The sequence below is a fragment of the Mastigoproctus giganteus genome, chromosome 4, assembly GCF_048544385.1.
Source record: "Mastigoproctus giganteus isolate SK-2022 chromosome 4, ASM4854438v1, whole genome shotgun sequence".
NCBI classification, from domain to species: domain Eukaryota; kingdom Metazoa; phylum Arthropoda; class Arachnida; order Uropygi; family Thelyphonidae; genus Mastigoproctus; species Mastigoproctus giganteus.
Window position 1 is genome coordinate 8572854 of NC_143578.1, and position 25713 is coordinate 8598566.

At 37.5% G+C, this 25713-nt stretch overlaps 1 protein-coding gene across 1 annotated transcript in view; it reads right to left on the bottom strand.

The window, feature by feature from the left end:
* The window catches only part of LOC150086369 (small G protein signaling modulator 3 homolog), a 157366-nt gene that overhangs the window by 104432 nt on the left and 27221 nt on the right, over positions 1 to 25713 (bottom strand). The window contains exons 3-7 of the mRNA XM_090371336.1: positions 17772 to 17838; positions 13492 to 13622; positions 8391 to 8585; positions 8127 to 8261; positions 7254 to 7449 (exon numbers count right to left, since the gene is read on the bottom strand). Coding sequence (XP_090227462.1) covers positions 7254 to 7449; positions 8127 to 8261; positions 8391 to 8585; positions 13492 to 13622; positions 17772 to 17838 — 724 coding nt within the window. The remainder of the gene's footprint in view (positions 1 to 7253; positions 7450 to 8126; positions 8262 to 8390; positions 8586 to 13491; positions 13623 to 17771; positions 17839 to 25713) is intronic.

The window sequence follows — 25713 nt, forward strand, 5'->3', positions numbered from 1 at the left end:
TTTCATGTTTCTAAAACTTTAAATAAGTGCAAAAAAAATTTCAAAATTATGCATGTGCACATATTTCTGCTTCCAATTCATAATCAAATGATCTTATGTATGATCAAATGCCATCTCAGTAGGTCCAACATTAACCTTCGAACAATTAACACAATCAATATTTTGGAGCAATACCCGAAGGTGTTCATAAGCACTGCCAGGTTAAAACTGCTAACTCTAATTTTCTTACCTATGTGGAATTTTTTTTTTTTTACCAGTGCATCAAAAGCCTGTGGCTTTCTTGCAACTCTCTCTCCCCTCCCCTTCATTTTAGAATTCCAAAAATACTCATTATACTCGAACTTCCATTTTGACTCCATATAGTTTTGCTACCTAATTTCATTTTTCCCACTTCCAAAATATTTAGATTACACAAAGAAAAGGAAAGGATTATGTTTTATGCTTTACTTATTCTTTAGCCTATTTTTAGCTTTTTAGTCAGAACTGCCCATTACACTTCCAGTGCTATTTCTTCGAAGTGTTCGCTTCAAAAACAATCACTCTTTAAGAGATATACTTAAATATCGCAAGTAGCATTCTCATGCAGCACTTATTAGCATCAGTTGAGGCATGTGAAGCAAGAAAGCAAGCTTATAAGTATGTCAAGGGAAAAAAAAAAGAAACCTTCCCATTTCACCCATCCAGTCACTTCAAATATTTGCCTAGTTCAGCCTTAAATTTATTTAAGCTTTTTTTATTTTATTATTTATTTATTTTTATATTATATTACATATTTATTTATATTATTTATTTATTATTTTAATATTTATTTTATTTATTTATTTAAGCCACATATGCCATTGGCTTAATGCATTGTGTGGCAATCTTTGTCAAGAATGCTGATATAATAAAAACTGCAGTGACACTATGGGATACAGACAGAGTGAAGCAGATGTAGCTTGATGGTCCTGGTAAATCTTGATGCCATACTGGTGTTCCTTAATTCAACTTTTTAATTTATGAAATGACTAACCAATGTAAAACTGGTTAGTTACACTGGCAGTTAAACTGATGGATCAAGTCCTCAGTGTGTTCTAAAGTGGGTTACAGTCCTTCAATAAGTTCTTGATATGAATGGAACCTGTGAAGTGGGTTTGATGTGGTATTTGCTAAATGTGGTATTACTAAAAAATAATCAGCAGGAATTTCAAAAACAGACAAACAGAAAATGCTATGTTAAACTATCCAACTGTTTCAATACACGAACAACTTATTTTATTAATACATAATTTATCAAATACAAGAAATTACATTTATCTAATACAGAATCACAAGAAATTTCACAGTATCAAAGAAATTCCACAGAATGTTACATGATTTATTCCAAAGCAGGCCGACCGGGCTAGCCGAGTGGGTAAAGTACCTGCCCGGCAACCCAAAGGTCGCGGGTTCGATTCCCGCCTCGGGCTTGGATCAAAGTACTGCAAAAACCTTGGGAGGTGCAATATGGCCACAGAAGCCGATGCGCCAACAACTACCAAATCAAAAAAAAAAATCAATCCAAAGCCACCTTGGAATAAAACATGTAAAATTATTAAATTACATGATTAATTAATAGCACAAAGGTAAAACCAGGCTCTAATTTCAAGACCTCATCTGCTTATTGAAAAATGAAGAGAAATTTTTCATTGCATAAAAGTTATTGCTAACCACTGTATTCTAGTCATCAGAAAACTGCTGCAGTATTCAATAAACAAAAATTAGCATTAGCATTAGTAGAGGCATATGATGCAAGAAAGCAAGCTTATGCAGCATCAGCCAAAAAAAAAAAAAAAAAAAAAAAAAAACACTTCCACTTCACCCCTCCGTTCGTTCGAAATACCTGTCCAGCTGAGCCTTAAATTTATTTAGACTATCAACTTCCACAACAAGATGATGGAAGTCTGTTCCACCAACCAACTACCCGCTGGCTAAAGGCAAATTTCCAGACATCTATCCTACATCTGTCTTTCCTCAATTTGAATTTATGCCCTCTCAGGTGATTATTCTGAGCAAGAGGCAGAATCCCATCAGCACTGAGCATGCTCAAACCATTCAAGGCTTTATACACCTCTATCAGATCACCTCGCTGGTGCCTAGTCTCCAGACACTGTAATTTGCAAAACTTAAGCCTTTCTTCGTAAGAGCAACCCTTTGTTCCATTCACTAACCTTGTTGTCCTTCTCTGTACTCGTTCCAGCAGCTCTACATCCTTCTTGAAATGAGGCCTCCAGACCTGTATACAGTACTCAAGGTGTGGCTGACCATTGCCTTATACAAGAGAATAATCATCTCCTTATCCCAGCTAGAAAAATTCCTGTATATCATTGATAAGACACCATGAGCTACTCTTGCAGCCCATCTGCACTGCTCAGAGAACTTCATATCTGCCTGCACAATTACCCCCAGGTCCTTTTCATTCTCTACCACTGTCAGTGTAGTACCACAGAGTTGATACGTTGCTCTGGGGTTGCTGTTTCCCATATATAGTACTTTACATTTGTCAATGTTAAACTTCATTTGCCACCTCTCAGCCCATATGCTCAACCTTTCCAGATCCTGTTGCAGCAGCATAGCGTCAATAGTGTCCTTAACAACCCTGCCAACTTTTGTATCATCTGCAAACTTGGACATTAAGCTTGATATCCCATCATCAATATTATTTATAAATACAGAAAACAATAATGGACCCAACACTGAACCCTGAGGGACTCCACTGATAACATTAGTCCACGATGAGCAGTGTTCATTGATTACCACTCTCTGTCTTCTCCCCCTCAACCACCCCTTTATCCATAGCAGCAATTTTCCTCCAATGCCACACTGCTCCAATTTGTGCAGCAGTCTTCCATGTGCAACAGTATCAAAAGCCTTTCTAAGATCCAAGTATATAATATCAAAGTTATTCCCTGCATCCAGTTCTTTTGTGACTGCATCATAGTATCCAATCAAATTGGTCAGGCAAGACTTTCCCTTAACAAAACCATGCTGTGTCCGAGCTATAATTCCTGCACAACTGGTTGTGTTTTGGTGCATCATATTCTGAAGAAATAAACTAGAACCTACAGACTAACACTGTCTTTTTTTTTTTTTTTTTTTTTTTTTTTTATCAAGCAAGGCAAAAGAAAGGGAAAAAACACTATGAAAACTATTGGCAAACTATGGGAACTATCAGCAAACTGCTTTCTCATTAAGTGCTGAGTGATGTGAATTGTTATATCAATCACTTGATTTTGATTGATTTGATTTGGTAGTTGTTGGCGCATCGGCTTCTGTGGCCATATTGCACCTCCCAAGGTTTTTGCAGTACTTTGATCCAAGCCCGAGGCGGGAATCGAACCCGCGACCTTTGGGTTGCCGGGCAGGTACTTTACCCACTCGGCTAGCCCGGTCGGCCCAATCACTTGAACCTATGATTATATGGTATGGTATGTTACACTCACATGCTAATCAGTATGTTGTCTGTCATGTGCCAATCAGTATATCATCTGTTATCAATCACTGAGTCACAATCTTATTTGCAATTGCAATACAGAATACTAATTTTATGCAGCTCACCATGTTTGGGGGAGGTGCTTTTCTTCATTTCTTCAAATGGCCATTCAAATATCCACTCTTGGACGTTCAAATGGCCATTATTTAACAGTATTCAATATTATATCAAGCCACTGAATACTGTGAAATATGTTATCCAATAGCACAGAAGGCACTGGTGTTTAACTTTGCAAACCAGCAATTTTTATAAATGGTAAGTGTTTTTTAATGTAGTTAATCATTAGTTCATTATACCGATTTATTTTACACAATCAGTTTAAACTTTTATTTCTTTATGTGGAAAATTGTGTTGTTAAAAAATAATTCCAAGAGGTATTTCTAATTTTAATTGGACTGTTTTACATGTGAAAGCCGGGCATGATGCTTTAAAATTATAAACAGCAGCATAAGTGAATATCTAGTTTTTAATTTTTGTTCTTCTATGCAGGAAACTATGATGTTGTTAAAAAATTTCCAAGCAGTATGTGACTCTCTAATTTCTATCAGAGCTCTTTTATAAAATGAGACAACTTGGCACAGCCAACTGGGCATGACCATCTTGATGCAGACTGAACTCGGCAAAAATACAAATACAAATTATTTGCTTCCCTCCTCACATAGGTAACTATCCAGTTGACCTATTTATTGAACTGTCAGTCTCAACTACCCATAAAGACAACCTGTTCCCATGATCAATGACTAGCTGGCTGAAAAAAACTTCCTACAATCTAGTCTAAACCTCTTCCCCTGTAAATTGAATTTATGCCCACGAGTTCTGGAATTCTCTGTAACAATCAAAATTCTGCCTTCACTCATTTTACTAATCCCTCTCAGAGCCTTATAAATCTCAATTAGGTCACCTCTAAGGTGCCTCATTGTCAACATATTCAGTCTTTCCTCATATTTTGCTCATTTGTCAATCTCACCACGCGAGTTGCCCATCCATGAACTCTTTCATGAAGCTCAATGTCTTTTTTCAGATGAAGCCTCCACAGTATTCCAAATATGGTCTTACAATTGACTTATACAATGGGACCATGATTCCCATATCTCTACAGGAATTATGTTCAATAAATCATTGAATGAACACCATGGGCTTTCCTGACTGCCCATGTACACTGCTCAGAAAATTTCATATCTGCCTGTATTATAACTCCCAGATCCCTTTCTTCTTCTATCATTTTTAATTCAAACCCACCAAATGTGTAATTTATTTTGGGGTTTCTATTCCCCAAGTCTAAGACCTTGCATTTTGCTGCATTAAAACACAGCTGCCACTTTTCTGACTATTTTGGCAGCCTATTCAAGTCATGCTGAAGAAGTACTGATCATTAACTACTCCACCAATCTTTACCTCATCTGTAAATTTTGACATCAAGCCTTCTATCCCATTGTTGATGTCATTTATGAAAATCAGAAACAACTGTGGTCAAGGAACTGGGGGGAAGCCACTTCTGACTTTACACCAGTCTGAAGAATATCATTAACCAGAACCTTCTGCCTTGCAGCCACCGAGCAATCCATCTGAGAATTTTTCTAGTAATCCCAACATGCTCCGGCTTAAACAATAACCTCTCATGAGGGACTGAGTCAAATGCCTTACTGAAATCCAAATAAACTATGTCTAAATTGTTTCCTACATCCAGTTCGTGAGTAACTGTCGAAACAGCTTAGTAAGTTAGTTAAACATGATTTTCCCTTAACAAAACCATATTGTGTTATTCAGAATGCGATATCTTTCTAAATGTCCCTGGATTGTACCTTTAATCATTGTTTCTAAGATGTTACCTACCAGTGAAGTAAGACAAACTGGTCTGTAGTTACAAACTTTGCTCTTAGAACCACCTTTATGTATTTATGTATCACCAATACATAAAGGTGTATCACCAATACATACGTTGATACTTCTGCAATCCAAAGGAATCTCTCCCGAGTCCAAAACTATCCTCATAATTAACTTAAATGGTTCAATATACTCTGATGCCCCCCTCAAAAGTACTAGGTATATGCCATCAACTCCAGGAGCTTTACCTTGCTTTTATGCTTGAGAGTTTTTCGAATAAACAGTCATCTGTAATTTCGAAGTCACTAATTTCATATGACTCGGCCTCACTTGCACATCCTCTTCTCAGCATGAAGGGTCTTTCTTCAGTAAAGACAGCTACAAAGTACCTATTCAATTCATCTGCAACATCAGCTTTGTTGTAGACTTTCCCACACCAATGCACAAGAGTCCAATCTAATTCGCTTTTTTCTTACTATTTTTTTTTTATGAAACCCCCAAACACGAAAGGTATCAAAACCTATAGTACTTAGTACCGTGCATAGGTTGAAGGAGAAGTATGGGGAGAGGGGGATGCCGGAAACTTTGCTCTAGAGACTAAACATGGGGTTTCACCACTTCAAGCCTCCAATAAGCAAAGTGGTGGTATTTCACCGGTTGATGAAAGTCATCTTTCACATACACAAAAAATTCCTTGTCCCCATTCTTTGCTCCTTTGGCTGGTGCTTTCTGATACGCAGCCTAACTGTTGTAGGCTTCAGTACTATTCAATGCTCTGTAACTATCCCATGCTATCTTTTTCTGCTCTATATCTGACTGGCCAGCTCTGCAATCATCCATTCTGGGATCCTCCTCTTGCAATATTTTCTTAATGATACATATGAATTCATGGCTTCTGTGATGATTAATGAAGTATGATGCTGTAATTTTATTCTGTAGAACAGTCAATGTGTAAATTACTGCAATGAACCTATTTATTTTATTGGAGGCTTTCTTTGTTTAGTGTAAGTCTTCAAATGGCCAGAGGAACATTTTTGCTTGGCAGTTAGTTATACTGGCCATTGGCAACAGTTTCTAAAAATACAATATCAAATGGTTTAAAAATAAAACATTAAACAAATTTGTTTAAGGTTAGCAAATTTGCAAAATGGCCAATTAATACAATACGTTTGGATTTTATATGAATGGGCATCTTTGTCATTGCTGCCATAAAGTTCATATGCATTGTGCAAATGCCCACCAACTTGCTATCAATCACTCTTCACTATTTTCTAGAACATTATGATGTTGATTGGGTGCTCAAGTTCTTTATTTACCCGTGTTTGCATTTTACTTTTGGAACACTGTTGACCAGGTGCACATTGTCTCCATTTACCAACATGAAACAGAAAATCTTGTTGATAGAAGACTGAATGAATGCACACCGTCTCCATTTCCCAGGTGCAAAAAAGAGAAATCTTGTTCACAGAGGGCTGACCAAATACACACATGCTCTGTTTACTAAGTGTGCAGCAGGAAAGTTGCCAATAGTTTTATAGTCTTTCTTCATCTCTGTCCAAGACAACATCTAAATCAATACTGTTGAAATTTTCCCAGTTTATTTTCAGAAACAGAAGACAATTTTATGTGATTTAGGCCGTTTTCCAATAAACACCAGATGGATAATTAACTTCCAAGTGACACATTTCCAGAAATTTTATATCAACCACATTGATTGTGTATAATCCCTATAGCAGCAGAGAACCCTCTGGGGCTCTTTAGAAAAAGTTCTCTGAGGCTGTTTAGAAAAAGTTAATCTTTGAAACAGCTACTATTTCATTAACTGTGAAACCATATTCTGGAAGCTTTTATCAATGTTACCCACCAAGTTAACACACTTTCACACAACAGAATGCTCAATGTTTTTTCCAAATTTTACCTATATCATGTTCTTTCAGAACAAGGTCCAGATCAGGTAGATAATTACATATAAGTGCAGCCAAAACACGCTGGTCTGCCTGTACACCAATTAGTGTGCTGGAATAATAAGATGCCGGTAGCAAATCTTCTACAATGGTACACATAAGCCAAAAAGCATCTTCTTCTTCCAAAAATAAGAGCAATGAAGCAGCAATCTGAAGAAACACCATAAAAAGTAATTTATTAGAAAAACTTTAACAGAGTAATTAAGAACTGCATTTTCAAAGAACTACTTCATAGAAAAACAATATCAAAATCATCCAGAAAATCAATTCAGAGTTGATTATATAGAGGCATTAATTTAAAAACCCAATTTTTCATTAAAGAATGAAAAATGAAGTTAAAATATCAATTCATAAGCAATGTGTATATAATTCTGGAAAGTATTCTATGATCAAAAATAAGAAAAAACCTATACTTAACCTATTTTTAATCAGAAAAGAAAAAAAAAATTAGTTTATTTATCAGCCACTGTTACCAACAAATTCATATAAATTGAAAAAAATAATATGGGACATTACAGCCAATAAAAACTTCAAGATCATAGCATCCAATGCTTGGAATGTTTTACTACATTCCAAATTCATAAAGCTATATATAGGCTTACAAAGTTGTGAAACTATTTTTGAATTACCCTGTATTTCTCCCAATGATACTGAGAGACATACTTTAAAAATCTTTCCACTAGGCACTCTAAATTATAACTCAAAAATAAAACTCATTTAATCTGATTCAAAATTAACCTGAATAAAAAAAAAAGTAAGCTTACTCAAAAAAAGTGAGTGGATAATTATACAAAGCACTGATAAATATTGAAAGAAGGTATAATTACCACCCCTGTTCCTTGACAATAACCAATGTCAGGATAAAGCCATGCTAAACCACGAAGTATTCTGCGTAGCCTGGGTATACCTGTACTGTTCATGTGAGAAAAGCAGGCATTGCTTGGTAAAGTACGTAACAGGTCCTGAAAGAATCAAAATATTTCTAAAATGTATTTTCAAACTAATGAGGATGTAAAACCATCTTAAATATAATATCTACAAAGATCAACACATCCATTATTCAAATCCATATATGGTTAATAGTATTTCACCTTTTCAATTTGTTTAGATGTCATCACATGGTCATTTGAACTTGCTTTTACAACATCCTTATATGTAAGGTCAGAAGTAACTTTCTTCTGCATAGCTCCAGATAATCTCATCCACAGCTGAGGGCGCAGTGAATGTGGAATTCCTTGCTGTACTAACGACTTAAGTTTATCTGAACGTGGTAAATGTGGTTCCACCTAATGAGTATAAAAGGAAAGAAAAGAAAAAACAAATTTAGACAGAATAAATAAATATATGACATAACTAAATATGTTGTCCAATCATGAAATTATTCGGTGAGAATTTAAGATGAAACTAACTTTATATAGTTGTTCTTAATAAGAACAACTATATAAAAAAAAAAACTGCCAAGATTTTTTTCAATAACAATATCTAAACATATGGCAAAATAATTTACATAATATCATGGAGAAATAATGTTGTATCACTGGTAAAAACAGAATTAAATAAAAGGGTTGAGTTAAAATTTGTTTAATAAACTAGGAACAAAAAAAAAAAAAGTAATAAACACAAAAGCTTTTGAATGGAAGACGTCCTTCTTCAGTTGTGACTGTGACCATTATTGTAAAAATACAAAATATCATGTGCGCGCTATGTGTGGTGAAAATTGCATGTTACAGGTGCTTGCAACAATTAGGCTTGCGGTTGTAGTTGTAATACTTGGGAATGCTCTGAGTGGCAGAGCATTCCCAAGTATTACAGTGATGGGGTTGATACAACATCCTCTGTTCCAGTTAAAGGAACCACTACAACACAAGATGTGGAGCAATTCCAACAAGACATGGCGATGGTAGTTGTGGCATGGATCGATGTTGCGCTGGGTAGACCAGAAGTGCTCAGCAACTGCTGAGTGATCCACATCCGCTGAATGGGTGGCTTTCTCAGGCTAAGAGACCCAATTACTGAGTCTTCTGCCAGTTTCCCCAATGTAGCAGCCAGTGCAATCATGGCAGGAAATACATTACACTAATCTACTCTGCAGTAGAGGGGAACTGGTGTCTTAACCCTCAAAATGAGGGACCGTAACTTTCCCCCTGGAAGTTGTAAACACTTTATCCCATGAGTCTGTAAGACCCTAGAAATTTGTGGCGACAGGTTCGGGTAGTACAGGATAAATGCAGTCGAGGTAGGGTCATCATTGCACAGGGCCCTGCGGTTGGCAACATGGTCACGGGCCTGTAGGTCACATCTGTCCAGGGCACTAGTAGGGTATCTGCACTTTGCCAGATCTGTCTTAAGCATAGTAATCTCAGTGTGCTTCTTGTTCTCAGAACTGGAGTTGGTCCAGGCACAGGTTAGTAGGGTTTGTGCCATGCTGAGAAGATGGCTATGTGCATGTGCTGACCGGTAGTTGGTGAATTGGCCAGCACACATTGGCTTGCAGAAGACTGAGTCTTTAAACAACAACCCTCATGCCAGACAAGGGTATCCAAGAAAGGAAGGGCATTGCCCAACTCCAGTTCAATGGTGAATTGAATGAAGGGCAACAGAGAGTTGAAGTGGTGTAGGAGTCGGTCTCCTGACTAACAAAGAATGACCACAAACACATCGTCCATGTAGTAGCTCCAAAAGGCTATGGGATCTGGCAAACTCACAAACGCGAGACTCTCCAGCTCCTCCATTTCGATGTTTGCCACGACTGAACTAACCGGTGAACCCATGGCTGTACTGTGTATTTGCCAGTAAATGGACTCACCAAACATAATGGCACCACCAGTCAGGCACAATCTAAGAGGAGTGCAACAGATATTATCTACTATCTGTTGATTTCATAACATGAAAGTGAAACAAACATTAGGCAATCCATTAATGTGTGGAAAAACGTCCGGCATATTATTAATACATAGTTTTTAAAATATATATTCCTTACATTTAATCTCTTACAGTTTTGTTATAAATGTTATTCAGGGTGCTCATAAATTATTGACCATCATAAATGATTATTAAGCACAAACTGGAGCTGATATATATATGAGTAATGTTTATGTCATTTGAAAGAGCCATTCAGAGTTTTATATAGCATTGTTTAGATGTTGCTAGCGCTGATAACAGTTACACCTCACAATAATTAAAATGGCAACAGTACAACAGAAAAAGATGTGTATATTGTGCTTTGCCGAGTTTAAAGCTGTACTTACAATGCAAAGGCCATACTGTTGGGAATATGGAGGTGAGGTACCTTCAGGCAAATCCATTAAGCAATGGGTAGAACAGTTAAAAGAACAGGCAGTGTCCTGCATAAGAAGGGTGCAGGTTGAGCTGCAATAAGTGTTGAGAATGTTCAAAATCAACAGCAAACACTGAAGAAGGTTTGCTGTGGATATGCTCAATCAGATTGAAAATGATATCGATTTTCTGAAAAAGTTGTCTTTATAGTGACAAGTCTACCTTCCACCCATCAGTAAGATCAAACACCACAACTGCAGAATCTGGGGCAGCAAACCCTTCATGTCTTTAGTGAGCATGAATGGTTTCCTCAAATTAAATGTGTGGTGTGCTCCTTCCCATAACCAGGTGAGTTGTCCTTTTTTTTTTCATTGAGACTACCATAAACAGTAACAATTACTTGGACTTAGACAAGTTAGAATATTTTGAGATTCCACAGATGGCAGAACATCAACCGAACATTATGTTTCAGCAAGATTGCACTTCCTTCTCATTGAACTTTGACTATGCGACAATTTCTCAGTGGGCATTTTCCAGGACGATGGATTGGACAGGGAGGTCCAATTCCCTGGTCCCCTTGCTCACTGGATATAACCCCACTGGACTTTTTCCTGTGCAGTTGTGTGCCGGATTGGGTGTATCATATGCCTGTTGCAAATATGAATGAACTTCATTAGCATTAGCAGAGGCATATGATGCAAGAAAGCAAGCTAATAGAGCATCAGCCAAAAAAAAAAAAAAAAAATCCATCCCATCCATTCACACCAAAAGTGTGTCTACTTCAGCCTTGAATTTAATTAAGCTGTCAACTTCCACAACAGATGGAAGTGTGTTCCAGTAATAAACAAACCCACTGGCTAAAGGCAAATTTCTGCACATCTATTCAACAATTGTCTTTCCTCAATTTGAATTTATGCCCGTCAGTTGCAGAATCTGAGCAAGAGGAAGAATCCCATCAGCACTGAGCTTGCTCAAACCACTCAAGGCCTTATACACCTCAATCAGATCACCTTGCAGGTGCCTAGTCTCCACACACTGCAATTTGCAGAACTTAAGCCTTTCTTGGTAACAGCAAGTCTTTGTTCCAAACACTAATCTTGTTGCCGTTCTTCTGTACTCATTCCAGCAGCTCTACATCTTTCCTAAAATGAGGCTTCCAGACCTGTATGCAGTACTCAAGGTGTGGCCTAATCATTGCCTTATACAACGGGATAATCACCTCCTCGTCCATGCTAGCAAAATTCCTACATATCATTGACAAAACCCCATGAGTACTCTTGCAGCCTGTCTGCACTATCAGAAAACTTCATATTTGGCTGAACAATTACCCCAGGTCTTTTTCATTCTCCACTATCTCTAGTGTAGTACCGCAAAGTTGGTATATCACTCTGGAATTACTGCTATCCATATGCAGAACTTTGGATTTGTTTGTCAATGTTAAACTTCAGTTGCCACCTCTCAATCCATCTGCTCAAATTTTCTAGATCGTGTTGCAGTAGCATACCATCCTTACTGTCATTAACTACCCTTCGTGTCATCTGCATACTCGGACATTAAACCTTATATACCTTCATCAATATCATTGATAAATACAGAAAACAACAATGAGCCCAACACCAAACAGGAACTCCACTAATAACATTAGTGTGCAAAGAGCAGTGTCATTTGATTACTACTCTGTCTTCTCAAGCTTAACCATCCCTTTATCCATAGTAGCAGCAACTTGCCCTTAATGTCATACTGCTCCAACTTATACTTCCATGTGCAACAGTATTAGGGCGCTTCCGTAGCCAGGTGGGAAGGAGCAGCAGTGCGTAGCACACGCTTCTTGATTAGACCGGGGTTCGAGCCCATCACAACCAAATACGGAGGATGCGGAAAGGTCAGGGAATGACCACCGCATATCTCGGAGCAATATGGCCTTAGTTGCTAATGCTCCTAAAAACCAACAACAACAGCAATAGTACCAAAAGCTTTCCTAAAATCCAAGTATATAATATCAAAATTATTTCTTGCATCCAGTTCCTTTGTGACCACATCGTAGTATCCAATCAAACTGGTCGGACAAGGCTTCCCCTTAACAAACCCATGCTGTGTCTGAACTATAACTGCAGTCTTTTCTAGATGATCCTGCAGTGCTTCTTTAACCAGTGACTCGAATATTTTCCCTGGAACAGAAGTTAAACTAATAGATCTGTAATTACTCGTGTCACCTTTTGATCCCCCTTTTTGAATTGGGGATACATTTGCACATTTCTAGTCTATGGGGACCACCCCTGAGTCTAAGGTTGCCCTCATAATTATGGGTAAGGGTCTGCTTACTACCTTTGCTGCCTCCTTTAATATAACTGGATAGATCCCATCCATCTCATGTGCCTTTCTTATGTTTAACTTCAACAATTTCTCCTCCACTTTGCTCTCAGTTATTACAAAATCATTTAACTCCCTGTTAGAGTTCAATAAGCTTCTGGCCTCCATGAGCTAAACATTGATGCAGCTGCTTCTGTAATACATCAAATACCAGAAAATACTTGGTGCAAAATTGTAAACCATTTGGATTCCTACTTGCTACAAATGATGTCCATATGGAAATGTATTAACTTGTTAAGTTGTCCTTTCCATTGAAAAAAAACTGTTTGCCAATATCTCTGGTAGTTCCCGTTATATAATCATTTGTAATGTGATCAATAATTTATGGACACTCTGTAACTGTAGTTTATAATACTACAATTGTAGTATTATAAACTTAATACTACAATTGTCATTCCACGTTTAATAAATACTAGTCTAGAGAAAAAATAGTCAAGAAAATAGATATAGGGGAAGGGAGAGAGTGAGGGAGGAAGGAGAGGGGAAAGAGAGAGAGGGGAGGGAGGGGGGGAGAGAGAGAGAGAGAGAGAGAGAGATGAAAAATACCTTGTCCCAAGTCAAATCTCCTACTTCATTATTATGTGTGAATTCTAGATAAGCAATGCACTGTAATCTATGCTGTGGATCTTCTATAAAAGGAACACTCAAGAGTTTGCTGGAATTTTGTTCTGGTCCATCTAAAGAAAAAAAATTGATTCCATTTTGGTTGACACACAGTAAATTAGGACAACAAATTGTCAATTTATTTATTTACACAATAAGTAAATATAAGTATACGCAATCAAAAAATACTGGGACAGAAAACTGTGTGTGTGTGTAACATTGATAAAAATAAGATGTAATGAAATTACTGAAGGTCTTAGCTAACAAGAAAGGTATTAAAAGTTAAAAATATTAAACTGGGTTATGGAACCAGGGTACTACTGGTAATAGTAGAAAAAACCGGCAACCATAATGAAATACAGACAAATATGTTATTATCAGTGTATTAGGCACAAAAGGTGATATAGATAAAGGTGACACGATGGCACTAATGATATCAAGAGTAGGAGACCGGCAGAATTACTTAACAAGTACAGGTCACTGTTGAAAAAAAGCTGTGAATTAGGGTTGAATTTGAAAGTGTCGGCAATTCTGCCCAGACACAATAGGAGGGAGTATATGATGAGAGCCTTGTCGATCAATTCGGCCCTGGAGAGATTGTGCAAGGCTCAAGGGGTAAAATTTTTTTCGGCCCGGACTGTACTTGTTAACAGGAGAGACTGCTTCTACAGGGATGGGATACACTTAAATAGAAAGGGTGCAAGAATATTTGCTGATGCTATCAAGGCAGTGTTAGGTGGGTCAGAAAACTGCTAGCTTGGGGGGAGACAAAGACTAATAGATTAACAGTAGCCACTGGCAGAGGTGAAAGAGATTCTTGCACTGCTTCTTTTGGAATGAGCAGAAGCCTGAAAAACAAGATGCAGGATATTTCAGACACTGCTGGGAGTCATTGCGGTACAAGTAAACACATGGGTTGTGTTAGGGTACCTAAGAATAGAAATAGGTGCATGTATACTTGCGTGTACACCAATGCTAGGAGTTTAGTAAATAAATTTGATGAATTTGAGGTATTGCTCAAAACATCAAAGGGAAATATTGTTGGGATATCAGAGACGTGGTGTCACACAGATATAAGGAATGCAGAACTGGAATTTGGGGAGTACGTCTACAGAAAGGATAGACAGGATAGGAAGGGAGGAGGGGTTATGCTATTAGTTAAGAAACACATAAAATCCAAGGAAGTGAAGCCAGTCGACATCGCTGGACAGTGCAGTGTCGAGTCAGTTTGGTGTGACATAAGCACTGGGAGATCAAAATTGAGAGTAGGAGTGTGCTATAGGCCTAATGACTCTGATGAGTATAATAAGAAACTGTACAGGGAAATAGAGTGGGCCAGTAAATCAGAGAGTCTTATAATGGGAGATTTTAATTTCCCAGATATTGACTGGAATTTGGGGGCTGGTCACTCACACACTAGCAAGGCTTTTGTGGATTTATTGGATGATTGCTTTCTACATCAGCATGTTCGGGAGGCAACTAGAGGAAGCAATACTCTTCATTTGATAATCAGTAGCGATTCTTCATGCATTAAGAATCTGCAGATAAATGAACCACTAGGTGGCAGTGATCACAGTGTGCTGAAGTGGGATTTACTCAAAGAGGTAACTACCATTAGGAGTCAAGGGAAGGGTTACTGCTTTCGTAAAGGCGACTACGATGGACTGAGACAGTATTTAAATTCTATACAGTGGGACCAACTGATGATTTACCAACAGCAAATTCAAAATGGGAAGCATTCAAAGAACTTATCTTGGAGGCTACTAGGCTTTACATACCAACTAAGAAATATTGTTCAAGATTTAGGCCTAAATGGATGTCAGATGAACTAATGAGACATACGGCAGAGAAGAAAAATGCATGGGATACATACAAATTAACACGTGAAACAGAAGCCTATGATAGATACAAGTTGATCTGTAACCAAGTTACAAAGGAGGTTAGGCAGGCGAAAGCAGATTACGAGAAATCTTTGGCAAGGGATGCAAAGAAAAACAGCAAAGAGTTCTTATTTATGTAAACTCTAGAAGGAAGAGGATGAATCAGATTGGTCCATTTGATATCGATGGGTCAAGTGTTGATGATCCTGCTAAGGTAGCTAACAAACTAAATGAATATTTTGCATTGACATTCACACATGAGGAGTTATTCAGCGAGGGGAATGCCAGAGGAGTATTCAACTCTGGCAGTAAGCTAGAGAATCTTGTAATAACTGAGAGTAAAGTGGAGGAGAAATTGTTGAAGATAAACACAAGAAAGGTACCTGGGGTGGATGGGATCTATCCAGTTATATTAAAGGAGGCAGCAAAGGAAGTAAGCAAACCCTTAGCCATAATTATGAGAGCTTCCTTGGACTCAGGGGAGGTACCCACAGACTGGAGATCTGCAAATGTGACCCTAATTCACAAAGGAGGATCAAAGGCTGACACAAGTAATTATAGACCTGTGAGTTTAACTTCTGTTCCAGGAAAATTAATGGAGGCACTGGTTAAAGAAGCACTGCAGGATCATCTAGACAAGACTTCAGTTATAGCTCAGACACAGCATGGTTTTGTTAAGGGGAAGTCTTGCCTGACCAATTTGATTGGATACTATGATGCAGTCACAAAAGAACTGGATGCAGGGAATAACGTTGATATTATATACTTGGATCTTAGAAAGGCTTTTGATACTGTTGCACATGGAAGACTGCTGCACAAATTGGAGCAGTGTGGCATTGGACGCAAATTGCTGCTATGGATAAAGGGGTGGTTGAGGGGGAGAAGACAGAGAGTGATAATCAATGGACACTGCTCATCGTGGACTAATGTTATTAGTGAGGTCCCTCAGGGTTCAGTGTTGGGTCCATTATTGTTTTCTGTATTTATAAATGATGTTGATGATTGTACATCAAGCTGAATGTCCAAGTTTGTAGACGATACGAAGGTTGGCAGGGTTGACAAGAGACAAAGAATCGTATAAAAACATTAAATGTCCTTGAAAACACCATCTGGTTAAAGCAGACAAAATCTGAGCATAAGAAGTCTAATCTGAGCTAAGAGAGCCGGGTATGGTGACAGTTGTTGTTGTTATTTGGTTTTTAGGAGCATTAGCAACTAAGGCCATATTGCTCCAGGGATATGCGGTGGTCATTTCCTGACCTTTCCGCATCCTCCATATTTGGTGGTCACGGGCTCGAACCCCGGTCTAATCAAGAAGCGTGTGCTACACACTGCTGCTCCTGCCCACCTGGCTACGGAGGCACCGTATGGTGAGGAAGTTTTATTCGTATGTAAATATAGAGGAAAAGATCAAACCTTTGCCCAATAAGGATAGGACCTTTGCCCAATGAAACTATACAATTGCAGATAATTACTGGAATAAATTGCCACAACGGGTGGTTGAGGTTAACAGCTTGGGAAATTCAAAGCTCAGCTGGATAAATACATGAGAAGGAAGTCAAATAGGTGGTTTATTATTATTATTATTTTTTTTTTTTTCTGGTCAGTGCAATAAAAATCCATGGCTTTCTTGCACCATACAGCTAATGCCACACCAATACTAATAATTTAGCTGATCTCATTTTGAATTGATCTTCACATTTTTCATATAATACAGATTCTCTAAGTTGTAGGTCATACATCCTCAGTATACTATCTATAAATTGTGTGTATTCTATGATCAGTTTGCCAGGAAAAAAAAAAAAAAAAAAATCTGAGTTTCCAGGATAAAATCATGCAGTCCTCACCAACTAATTTGAACAAAGTGCAAAAAATGACTATAAAAATTTGTCTTTGATGGGATTTGAACCCTGACCTGTTCCATGTGGTTTGAAGTGACAGTGATTATAATCACTATGCTACTTGCAAGGGTGACTGATCTGTATAATATAAAGTTCCTTTTGGTTTGGGGAATACTGTGTCAGTGTAACCCCCTATAAAAATTGTGATAATATAGTGATTATTCTGATAACAGAAAAGCTACTGGTCTTGAAAATGGATAAGACCCCAAGTACCAATGGTAATTACCTGGTCACATTCAAGGAGGATACAAAGAAGTGCATCAAACCATAAGGGTTAATCATATGGTCACCACTGAATGTAAGGGGGGGTTAATATCCTTGAATTGGAAAGTGTTAAAGTGTCACAATTGTTATCCAAATTGATAACAAGTGATACAGTCACTATCAAGCAACAGAGACGACATAACTGGTATAACTGCTAATACTTATCATTGCATCTTACCTTCTTCCTCAACTCTAAATCCAAATTCATCAAAACGATAATCAGGATGACACCCTGCATCTTCAGGCTGATAAGAAATAGAGAAAATACAGTATTTCACTATAATAAATGTTAATTTTTTTTTAAAAATAAATATATAACACTTAAATAACATTAACTGAAACAATGAAAACTAAAGGTTCACAAATTAGAATGTTTGCATAACAGCATATATAGATTACTGTGAATTTTATAGCTTATTTCTTATGTCATAATTACACAACAGCATATATAGATTACTGTGAATTTTATAGCTTATTTCTTATGTTTGGCTGTCCATACACACACACACACACACACACACACACACACACACACACACACACACACACACACACACACACACACACACTTTAGGACCTATATTTATTTGTATTAAAAAAGTAACAGGAACATCTTTATGCCATTAGAGGCCTCTGGTATTCAAAACCTTTAAAGGACTTCAATGCCATCCCTTTTTGTAATTAATGTTAGTAATTTTGTTTGTAAAGAACTCACTACTGCATTAAAATTTATGCATTTTTTTTTATGCATAATGGCATCGGAGGTACACTCAAATCAATTCAGAGGATGATAGCACAGATAAAAATTCTAAATTTCCAAATTTTACACTAAAAAGCATAAGGGAAGGCATAAAGTTAGCCGAGCAATTAGAATCGTATTTTTTGAATACAGATTTCTTGAATGAAAGGAGCCCAAAGTTCAAAAGGGAGCTTCAAAAAATGCTTAGTTCCATACAATGAAATTCACAAAGATTTATCAAGCAAAAGCAAACAAACCCAGATTACTGATTTTTTCATTGAGAGCAGAAGATACACGAAATCTAGAATGGTGTATTTTTGTTAGTTTTGTTAACGAAATAGTGTGTGTTTTTTTTTTGTTAGCCTTTGGAATGTAACCCCCCCCCACGTTGTACTTTTTCTTAGTCCCGTATAACATGGTTTCACACAACACAACATTTTATAGGAATCTAACTACCATATTATACAAGGGTTACCTGTATATTGCAGTGACAGCATGGATTTTTTAAGGAGCAATCTTGTCTGACCAATCTAATTAGATATGATGCACTAACAAAATAACTGGATGAAGAAGATAATTTTGATACTTGTATTCCAAGAAAGCTTTTGATACTGGTGCACATAAAAGACTGCTTAAATGCAAGTTATTACTATGGATAAAAGGATGGTTGAGTGGGAGAAGACAGTGTGGTTATTAATGAAACACTGCTCTAGTGGAGTCCTCCAGGGTTTGCTGCTAAGCACATTGTTGTTTTCTAAATTTTTTAATAATATTGATGAAGGTATATTATGCTTATTGTCTAAGTCTGCAGATGATAAAAAGGTTGGCAGGGTAGTTAATGATAGTAATCAAGGTATGCTACTGTAACAAAATCTATAAAAATCAGGAAGATGTGCTGAGAAATGGCAGTTGAAGTTTAACATTGACAAATGCAAGGTACTGTATATTGGTAGCGCTAATCCCAGCTTAATTTACCAACTGTGTGGTACTATGCTCAGGGTAGTTGAAAATGAAAATGAAATATATATATATACTCGGAGAGCAATGCATGTAGGCTGCCAGGACAGCATCACGGAGTTTAATCAATGATATACAAGAACTTTGGTAGCAGGTTAAGGAGGTGATTTCCCATTGTACAAGGCAATGATTAAGCCACAACTTGAGTACTGCATCAGTTCTGGCAGGTCTGGATACCTCATTTTAGAAAGGATACAGAGTTGCTGGATTAAGTGCAGAGAAGGGCAATGACATTTATGAAGGGAACAAAAGAGTGGACTTACAAAAAAGGTTTCAGTTCAGCATATTGCAGCATCAGGCACTTGCGAGGTGATCTGATCGAGGCATTTAAGGCTTTGAATGGACTGAGCAAGCTCACTGTTGATGACATTCTTCCTCTTGCATAAATTTAAATTCAATTTAGTAATACTTTTATACTTTATTAAAAGTGATGAATGTGATTTTAAAAAACATTTGTGCCATTTTATGCACATAATTTTATTTTTGTCTTTTGAATATATATTTCATACAATACATATATAGAAATCAATACATATACAAGTCGATCAGCCCCACTGTAAATCATTTTTGTTGTTTATTGTGGTTCCAGATAACAGGAACAATGCAGACTCTCTCTCTCTCTCTCTCATGTGTATGTGCACATGCATATATAAAAGAACGATCCCTTGCTACTGGCAGCCCAAGCTGATGGCAACAGTAAATATACTGCCCCAAAGGGCCAAAAAGAAAAAACATAATAATCTTAATTTTTTTAAAACTTAATTAATTTTATCCTGCACCAATAACATTCAGAGTAAACAATGCCAGCAGAAGTGTCAATTGACATCTGAAAGAAAACAGCCCAGACCGACATCAGGAATCCAATAGCAAGGAACAGGACCAAGGAACTAGGAATAAAAAAAAAAAAAAAAAAAATCTGACGTTGAGAATTCCCAGGAATAAAGATTATAAGATAAAAAGACACAGAAGAACATAAGGCACCCAGATCAATAAGCATAGGAATTTGTAGATTATCTCTAACTGCACCAATAGAAGTTCACCTTAAGGAGTATTCTATAAAATGTACAGCTTGAGCTTGCAAAAGACAATGCCTTACTAAAGCATGTTTAGCAATATTTTGGAAGATAACAGCTCTAGGAGAAAAATTTGGTATCAGTGATAAGTGGTTGTCTGAGATCTTTGCAGACAATTAAACAAGGAGTGGGTGGAGTGGGTAGAATACTTGTCTGTGCTAAATGCATAAAAGACAGCACTGAAGAGGTTGAAAGACAACAGTTTTGAATTTAAATATCTATGTCCAGAGAGGAGAAAAGAAAGGTAAAAATTGTGTAAACTAGCTTTTAACAATTTTAATAGTAACATAATTGGCAATGGGAAGAATTTTTTTGTTATTACAGGAAGTTTTGTTGGTTAAGAAGCACACAGAATCTAATGCTGTGCATCCAGTTAACAAGATGGCCAGTGCAATGTAGGGAAAAATGGGAGTAAGTTTGGTGTCACACCAAACATATGTCACATAAGCAAAACAAAAATGAAAAAAAAAAAAAAAAAAATGAAATGGAAACACAAAAAGGAAAGTATGTTATAAGGATCATTGTTTGTTATTTGGAGCATTAGCAACTAAGGCCATATTGCTCTGGGAATATGCGGTGGTCATTGCCTTGACCTTTCCGCATCCTCCATATTTGGTGGTGATGGGCTCGAACCCCGGTCTAATCAAGAAGCGTGTGCTCCTTCCCACCTTGCTACGGAGGCGCCTGTATGTTATAAGGAAAATGACTCTGATGAGCATGGTAATCAATGAACACCGCTCTTCGTGGGCTAACGTCATTGGTGGAGTTCCCCAGGGCTTAGTGTTGAGCCCATTGTTGTTTTCTGTATTTATCAATGATACTGATGAAGGTAAAAAAAAAAAAAAAAAAAAAAAGGTAAAGTGCAGCCATTATCAACCCACTGCAGGATGGAAGCCTCCTCAACAATTCATGCTGAGGGAAATCGACCATAATCTGCCACGCTGGTCCAGTGCGGGATGAAGGTATATAGTGGTTAATGTCCAAGTTTGCAGACTATACGAAGGTTGGCAGGGCTGTTAATGACAGTAATGACAGTACACTACTGCAACAAGCCACACCTTGAGTACTGCATACAGTTCTGCAGGCCTCATTTTAGGAAGGATGTAGAGCTGCTGGAATGAGTATAGACAAGGGCAACAAAACTGGTGAATGGTGCAAAGGGTTGCTGTTACCAAGATAGGCTTAAGTTCTGCAAATTGCAGTATCTGGAGACTAGGCACTTGCAAGGTGATTTGAGTGAGGTGTATAAGGACTTGAATGGTTTGAGCAAACTCAATACTGATGGGATTCATCCTCTTGCTCAGATTACTCACCTGAGGGGGGATATAAATTCAAATTGATGAAAGAAAGTTGTAGAATAGATGTGCAGAAATTTGCCTTTAGCCAGCAAGTGGTTGATCGGTGGAACAAACTTCCATCTGTTGTAGTGGAGGCCGACAACTTAAATAAGTTCAAGGCAGAACTAGACAAACATTTGGAGCAAATGGATGGATGAAATGGGAAGGTTTTTTGGCTGATGCTATATAAGCTTGCTTTCTGGCATCATATGCCTCTACTAATGCTAATGCCAACTGTACAGACAAATAGAGAGGGCTAGTAAATAAATCATAATGCATCATAATTGGGGGGAGAGGATTTCACCTCTCCAGATATCGACTGAAACTTGTAAGTGAGTCAATCACACAACAAGAGTTTTCTGGATTTACGAGATGATTGTTTTCTGCACTAGCACTTAGAGACAATAATCTGATCTGATATGTCTTTTAAGACAAGTGTTTCTAGTGGTTCCAGATAAAGGAACCACTAGAAACACTTGTTTCTAGTGGTTCCTTTATCTCCAGATAAAGGAACCACTATGTGGCAGTGATCGTAGTGTACTGATGTGGGATCTACTTAAAGATATAACTACCATCAAAGGTAAAGGAAAGAGATTTTGCCTTAGTAATAAAGTTTTAAAATTCTATTCAGTAGAACTGATAATGTTACCAACTGCAAATTCTAAATGGGAAGCATTCAGGAAAGTATCATAAAAGCTTCTAGGCTTTTTATACCAACTAAGAGATAATGTTCAAGGCATAGACCTATATGGCTGTCAGATGAACTAGTATTAGTATTAGTAATGGCCGCATGGTGCAAGAAAGCCTATGGCTTATGCTGCACCAGCCAAAAAAAAAAAAAAAAAAATCCGAACAAAACAATGATAAAAACAAAACAAAAAAAAAAAAATAATAATAATAATTAATAAAAGAAAAGGAAATTAAACCTATCATCCTATGCGCTTCCCTTACCCGAAAGTACTATCCAGATGACCTTTGAATTTCCCCAAACTGTCGGCCTCTACCACCCATGAAGGCAACTTATTCCAGTAATTTTTATAACTCGCTGGCTAAAATAAAACTTCCTACAGTCCAATCTAAACATTTCCCCCCTTAACTTGAATTTATGTCCCCTAGTTCTAGCATCGTTTATAATCTTGAAAATTTCGTCCTCATTCATTTTACTGATGCCTCTCAGAGCCTTAAACACCTCAATCAAATCTCCTCTAAGGTGTCTAGTTTTCAAACTCTGCAACCCACATATTCGAAGCCTTTCTTCATAAGGACGCCCTTTTGCTGATCTCACCAGGCGAGTTACCTGTCTTTGCACCCTTTCAAGAAGCTCGATGTCTTTCTTTAGGTGTGGTCTCCATACTTGAATACAGTATTCCAAGTGTGGTCTAACATAAGCCTTATATAATGGGATTATCACGTCCCTATCTCTACTTGCAAAAGTTCGATAGATCATCGATAGGACACCATGGGCCTTCCTTGCAACCTGTTTACAATGCTCAGAGAATTTCATGTCTGACCGTATCGTAACACCCAAAGCCATTTCCTCCAGTACTGGGTTTAGTTGAATTCCACCAAGTGAATAAGTTATTTTGGGATTACTGTTTCCCAGGTGTAATATCTTACATTTTGTTGGATTAAAGCATAGCTGCCATTTTTCTGACCATTCCTGAAGTCTATCTAGGTCTCTCTGAAGAAGCTCAGCTTGACAGTGATCATTAACTACTCTACCAATTTTAATATCATCTGCAAATTTAGACATCACGCCCTGTATCCCTTCATCAATGTCGTTTATGAAAATTAAAAAAAACAGTGGTCCTAATACTGATCCTTGGGGAACCCCACTTCTTACATCAACCCAATCTGAGGAATAGCCATTTATCACAACCCTCTGTCTCCTGCCCTGAAGCCATCCTTCTATCCATCTAAGGATTTTCCCAGTGATTCCAACCTGTTCCAGCTTATAAAGCAACCGCTCATGTGAGACTGAGTCAAAAGCTTTGCTGAAATCTAAATAAACAATGTCGAAATTATTCCTTAAATCCAGCTCGTGAGTGACCCTTTCGAAATAGCGAACCAGATTTGTTAAACATGATTTTCTCTTTACAAAACCATGCTGAGTATCCTTGAGAATTTCAATTCGATCCAAATGATCCTGAATTCCACCCTTGATCATTGCCTCCATGATTTTCCCTACTACTGAAGTCAGACTGACAGGTCGATAATTTCCAACTTCACTTTTAGAGCCACCCTTATGTATGGGAGATACATTTGCACTTTTCCAATACAAGGGAATCTCCCCAGAGTCTAGTGATGCTCGCATAATTAGCCTCAATGGTTCAATGCACTCGATTGCCGCCTCCCTTAAGATTATAGGTTATATTCCATCAACTCCAGGAGCCTTACTGGTCTGTAGGCTCGAAAGTTTTTTCATTAAATAATCTTGCGAAATTTCAATATCATTAATTACATATTTTTTTAACTTCGCTCCCACAATTTCCCATTGCCACAAAAGGTTTTTCATTTGTTTTCAGTTTTTCAACTGATAAGACTATTGTCAGAGAAGAAAAATACAAGAGATACATATAATAGGAGATATAGAGGCCTACGGCAAGTATAAAGTAGTCTACAATCAAGTCATAAAGAAGGTTAGACAAGTTCAAGCAGATTATGAGAAGTCTCTGGCAAAGAGAGGGAAGAAGAGTAGGAAAGATGTTTAACACTAGAAGGAAAGAGATGTTGTTGTTTAGTTTTTTAGGAGCATTAGCAACTAAGGCCAAGAAGGAAAGAGATGAATCACAGTCAGTTTGGTATGACATTACACCAATATAAATGAATGGTATAACTGCTGCTGATGATCCTGTTCAGGTTGCTGACAAATTGAATATATATTTTGCATCTATATTCAAATATAAAAAAAAATTTTAGGGATCAGGATGCCAAAGTACATCAACTTCAAACACAGAGCTAAATGAATTTATGAAAGCTGAAAGGAAAGTGGAAGACAAATTGCTGAAGAAAAAATTAAATAAGGCATCTGGAGAAGGTGTTATCTATCCAACTACATTAAGAGAGGCAGCAAACGATGTAAGCAAACCTTTGGCCATAATTATGAAAGCAACCTTTGATTCAAGGAAGGTTCCTACAGAGTGGAGACGTTAAAATGTCTTCCCAATTCACAAAGAGGAATTGATGAGTGAAGCGAGAAATTAGACCTGTAAACTTGAGTTTTGTTCCAGGCAAAATAATGGAATCATATAAAGAAGTAATGCAGGACCATCTAGACCAGTGTTTCTCAAAGGGTGTGCCGCAAAATTTTCCAAGTGTGCCGCGAAATTTAGAAATTTCTTCGTCTATGACTACGTAGGTGTGCCGCGAAATTTTTTTTTCTTGGAAAATGTGCCACGAGAGTGAAAAGATTGAGAAACACTGATCTAGACAGGAATGTAGTTACACAGCAATCACAATATGGACTTGTTAAGGTGGAATCTTGTCTGACCAATCTGATTACAAATTATGATGCAGTAACAAAGAAATAGGATGCAAAAAATAATTTTGACATCACATACTTAGATTTCAGAAAAGCATTTGACACTATTCCATATGAAAGACTGCTGCACAAATTGAAGTAGTGGAATATATCAGGGGGAAGCTACTTCTACGGATAAAGGGATGGCTGAGTGGAAGAAGACAAAGACTGGTTAGCACTGCTCTTTTTTGGACTAACATTATTACGCCGACCGAGCCAGCCGGGTGGGTATAGTGCCTGCCTGGCAACCCAAAGGTCATGGGCTTGGATCAGAGTACTGCAAAAACCTTGGGAAGTGCATTATGGCCACAGAAGCAATGCACCAACAACTAACTAAAATAAACAAAAAACTAACATTATTAGTGAGGTCCACTGGGGTTGCCAGGCCCCTTCTGCTTTTCAATATTAATGATATTGATGAAGGTATAAATATC